This window comes from Trichechus manatus, unplaced genomic scaffold (assembly GCF_000243295.1).
Source record: "Trichechus manatus latirostris isolate Lorelei unplaced genomic scaffold, TriManLat1.0 scaffold00044, whole genome shotgun sequence".
Classification (NCBI taxonomy): domain Eukaryota; kingdom Metazoa; phylum Chordata; class Mammalia; order Sirenia; family Trichechidae; genus Trichechus; species Trichechus manatus.
Window position 1 is genome coordinate 8,788,305 of NW_004443980.1, and position 4,646 is coordinate 8,792,950.

General features: G+C 40.9%; 1 protein-coding gene across 1 annotated transcript in view; it reads left to right on the forward strand.

The window, feature by feature from the left end:
- CPB2 (carboxypeptidase B2) overlaps positions 1 to 4,646 on the forward strand; it is a 52,887-nt gene that overhangs the window by 26,385 nt on the left and 21,856 nt on the right. Inside the window, exon 8 of the mRNA XM_023731508.1 lies at positions 3,070 to 3,163. Within this exon, the coding sequence (XP_023587276.1) occupies positions 3,070 to 3,163 (94 nt within the window). The remainder of the gene's footprint in view (positions 1 to 3,069; positions 3,164 to 4,646) is intronic.

Genomic DNA, 4,646 nt, shown 5'->3' on the forward strand with positions numbered 1-4,646 from the left:
CTGGAAAGAGGTAGGTGGTTAACGTGGGTGGTTATGAGTACAGCTGGAAAGAGGTAGGTGGAGACAAAGAGGAGAAAACACACCCCCTTTGGGGACACAAAATATCCAGGCCAAATTATTCATAGAATCCTGGGTCCTTGGCACAATGGTTGCATTATGAAAATATAAATTTTAATTTTTATTATGGAAAATGTCAAATATCTAGAAAAGTGGGAGCAATTATAAACTATGTGATCGTCATGCAGCTTCAACAATGATCACCTCATCGCCAGTCTGTCATCTCCATCCCCCTCCACTTCTGCCCTAGACTATTATTGTGAAGCAGATCCCCCATATTATATCATTTCATCAATGACTATTTCAGTATACATCTCTAAAAGAAACCCAAACCAAACCCATTGCCGTCAAGTTGATTCTGACTCGTGGGGACCCTATAGGACAGAAAAGAACTGCCCCATAGGGTTTTCAAGGAGCGGCTGGTGGATTCAAACTGCCAACCTTTTGGTTAGCAGCCAAGCTCTTACTTAACCAGGGCTCCTTAAAAGAAAAGGGCTCTTAAACAAACAAACAAAGACCACAATATAATTGTACTGTACCTAAAATTTAACAATTATTACTTAATACCATCAAGTATCTAGTCAGTATTCAAATTTCCAAATGTCTCACAACTTTTTAAATCATTTATTTCTTTGATACAGGATTCATCTAATCTTCATATGTTATGCATGATTAGTTAATGTAATGTGTCTTTTAGGTCTGTTTTCGTGTATAATCTCTCCCTCCATCTCTTGCTCTCTTTTTTCTCCCTTGCAATTTATTTGTTGAAGAAAAGAGTTTTGCAAGGCTGGGTTTTGCTGATTGCATTGCCATGTTGTCATTTAATGTATTCCTCTGTCCTCTGTATTTCCTGAAAATTGACATTTGGATTCTAGAGGCTTAATCAGATTCAGTTATATTTTATTTTATTTTTGACGCGACTGCTTCATATTGATATCGTGTTCTCCTATCAGAATGTACATAATGTCTGGTTGTCTCTTTTTGTGATGTTAGCTGCCATTGATGCACAATGCTGGGATCCATTAACTCTTACTAAGAATAATGTGCATAGTATTTTGATTTGCAAAATCATGAACTGCAAGAGTTAGAACAGCATTCTAACTTAATTTGCATTTTAATGAAATTGTGTTCTAACTAGTATGTGAATGTAAATCTCCATCCTCTAACTCAATCATGAGCACAAGTGTAAGTATCATGGTCAAGTTCATATATACTGAAAACCATTATTACTTCTAGTCCATCCACATTACAATTCATGAAAAATTACTCACTGAATATAAAGTACAGTCCTTTATAATTTAATGAAGGATACATAAAAACATAACTAAGCATATGTATATATATACATGTTTTGAAAAACCTTCCAAACTGCATGTGATGTGGGGGTTGCCTCATAACCCCACCCCACAACTTAAAGTTTGTGCAGCAACCGTTTACATTATCAAACTTCCCAGTTTACTCTAGAACCCAAATGGGGAATGTGTCTGATGTTTAAAACCAGTCAATCACTACCATTAAAGAAGCAGTCTGGCTGGAGGTGTCTTCACATTTCCACCTCCTGTAGCTTTTAAATGAGTGTGTGGAGTTCATCAAAGCGAGCATTGAAAATCAGGACTAATAGTTTTAATTTGAGTTGAGATATAATTAAAATCACTTTACTTTTTGTAGAAGGAGCTCAAAGTGATACTGTGCACAAAATTAATTTAAAGGGAAGAAGTCTAAATGAGGCCAATGAGCAGTGTCTGAGTTATCTACTGCTGCAATAGCAGATATACCACAAGTGGATGGATTTAAGAAACAGGAATTTATTTTCTCACAGTTCAGGAAGCTGGAAGTCTGAAATCAGGGAACTGGCTCTAGGGAAGACTGTCTCTATTTGTTGGCTCTGGGGGAAGGTCCTTGTCTCTTCACCTTCTATTCCTTGGCCCCTGGACCATCTTCATGTGATGTGGCATCTTCTCCCATCTCTGCTTGCTTGCCTCTTGCTTCTAATCTGCTCCTTTTATATCTCCAAAGAGATTGACTCAAAACACAGGTTACACTAATATTGCCATATTAACGTAACAAAGAAAACTCATTGGGTATTATCACAACAGGCACAGGGGTTAGGATTTACAAGACATATTTTGGGGAGGCACAATTAAATTCATAACAAGCAGCTTAGTTGAACCAAATCAAATTATTACCTTTATAGGTCAAAATTGAGCTAAATTAGTTTTATTTGGTTCAAGCCATCACAGAAAATTTTACCAGACAATGTTAAACAGGTAACAATAGATTTCATTGAGGGCTATCCAATAGGGGAGTGAGACCAGACCTAAGTCTGAGCTCCAACTCTTTGAAGCAGAGGTCAGCACGGTTTTCAGACTGAAGTGAGCTAGTGGAAAAGTACTGAAGGACATTAGGGGAAGGTTAGGCAATGGGCTGTGTTGATTACATGGAGTTATCTCCTGAGTTTACTGTTAAGGGCAGATGGAACATGTTGTATCTGGATTCTGTAAGGCCAGGATGAGAGAGAGGTCAGGGGCCTAGAGTCCAGAAGAAGCCTACCTAATGTTTAGGCAAGCTGAGGGGAGCATTAAGGCCGTCTAAGACAGCCCTTTTCTGAAACACACACACACAAAAACCCAAACCTATTGCTGTCAAGTCAATTCCGACTGACAGCAACCCTATAGGACAGAGTAGAACTTTCCTGTAGAGTTTCCAAGGCTGTAATCCTTACAGAAGCAGACTGTCACATCTTTCTCCCACTGAGCAGCTGGTGGGATCGAACTGTTAACCTTTCAGTTAGCAGCCAAGAGCTTAACCACTGTACCACTGGGGCTTCTTGGAACACAGAGAGTTTAAGTGCAATTGAGACCTGGATAGAAATAGGGTCTGTGGGAAAGGAACACTGTGAAGAAAGTGACAGAATGAAGTGAGGGAAGAGATAGGGTTGAAGGAGAGAAACCCAACCAGGCTGCCTGGTCTTTTAAAAAGCATCTATTTCACATGATCGTCTTGTTTATTCAGAATCGAATGTGGAGAAAGAACCGATCTTTTCATGAGGACAATAGATGCATCGGAACAGATCTGAACAGGAACTTTGCTTCCAAACACTGGTGTGGTATGTTGTGTGCTTTGTTTCTAGCCATGTCTCATTAAAAGAGGGATGTTCTTAGAGAAAGGCTCATTAATTCAAACTAATTAAGGGGAGGCCTATCTGAATCAGGAGTCCCTGGGTGGTACAAATGATTAACGTGCTCAACTGCCAACTGAATGGTTGGAGGGTTTAGTCCACCCAGAGGTACCTGGAAAGAAAGGCCTGGTGATCTGTTTCTGAAAAATCAGCCACTGAAACCCCATAGAGCACAATTGTACTCTGACACTCATGAGGCCGCCATAAGTTGGAGTCATCTTGACAGCAAATGGTGGTAGTGATGGTATCTGAGTCAGGGAATAATTTAAATAATAAACTTTCTGGGTCAATATAATGACATGAATGTTGATTAGAGTCAGAAAATCACTTAACCTCTCCTGACAGCTGTTTCCTCATCTTTAAAATAACCTGTAAATCCCTGCCTTCTAGTTGATTCCAACTCATAGTGACCCTATAGGACAGAGTAGAACTGCCCCCTAGGGTTTCCAAGGAGCGGCTGGTGAATTTGAACTGCTGACCTTTTGGTTAGCAGCCCAGCTCTCAACCACTGTGCCACCAGGGTTCCCATCTTTAAATAATGGAGAGCAACTACTTAAGGTTGCTTCTAGCTTCAAAATTCTTTGATTCTAGAATAATAAGGAAGTGACTGTTAAGGAGCCTACTTCAATAAACAAATAACATACATCATTAGGCTATCAAAGACCAGGGTTTGGTGGGTACCTCTCATTTTCAGTTATATATGTAAATGTTTACTTCCACAGTGTTTGAAAACATTTTCCTTTTGTTTTCACTGGTGGTATAATAGTTAAGCGCTGGGCTGCTAACCAAAAGTTTGTCAGTTCAAACCCATCCAGCAGCTCCGTGGGAGAAAGACTTGGTGATCTGCTTCCTTAAAGATTCCAAGAAATGAAACTCATTGCCACTGAGTGGATTCTGACTTATATTGACCCATACAGGACAGAGTAGAACTGCCCCATATGGTTTCCAAGGCTGTAATCTTTACAGAAGCAGACTGCCACATCTTTCCCCTGCAGAGTGGCTGGTGGGTTCCAACCACCAACCTGTTGGTTATCAGCCATGGTCTTAGCCACTGTACCACCAGGGCTTCTTCCATAAAGATTACAGCCTAGATAACTCTATAGGGCAGTTCTACTCTGTTACATGGAGTTGCTATGAGTTGAAATCAATTTGACGGCACCTAACAATAACAATTCGCTTTCTTAACAAGCAGTGATGTCACTAGAGGGGTGTGGGTAATGTGGACTGCACCGCCTGACACTGTCAGAGGGGGTGACACCAAAATGACCCGAGGGTCCACGGCAGTGGCAGCGGCGGTGCTGAGGGAGGGACTGCCAAGGCAATGGGGTCACTAGGGTTGGTGTCACCCATCACCTGTCACCCAGTGTGGTAGCTTATCACCTCCCCCTCCCCCCATGTTCATGCACCTGTC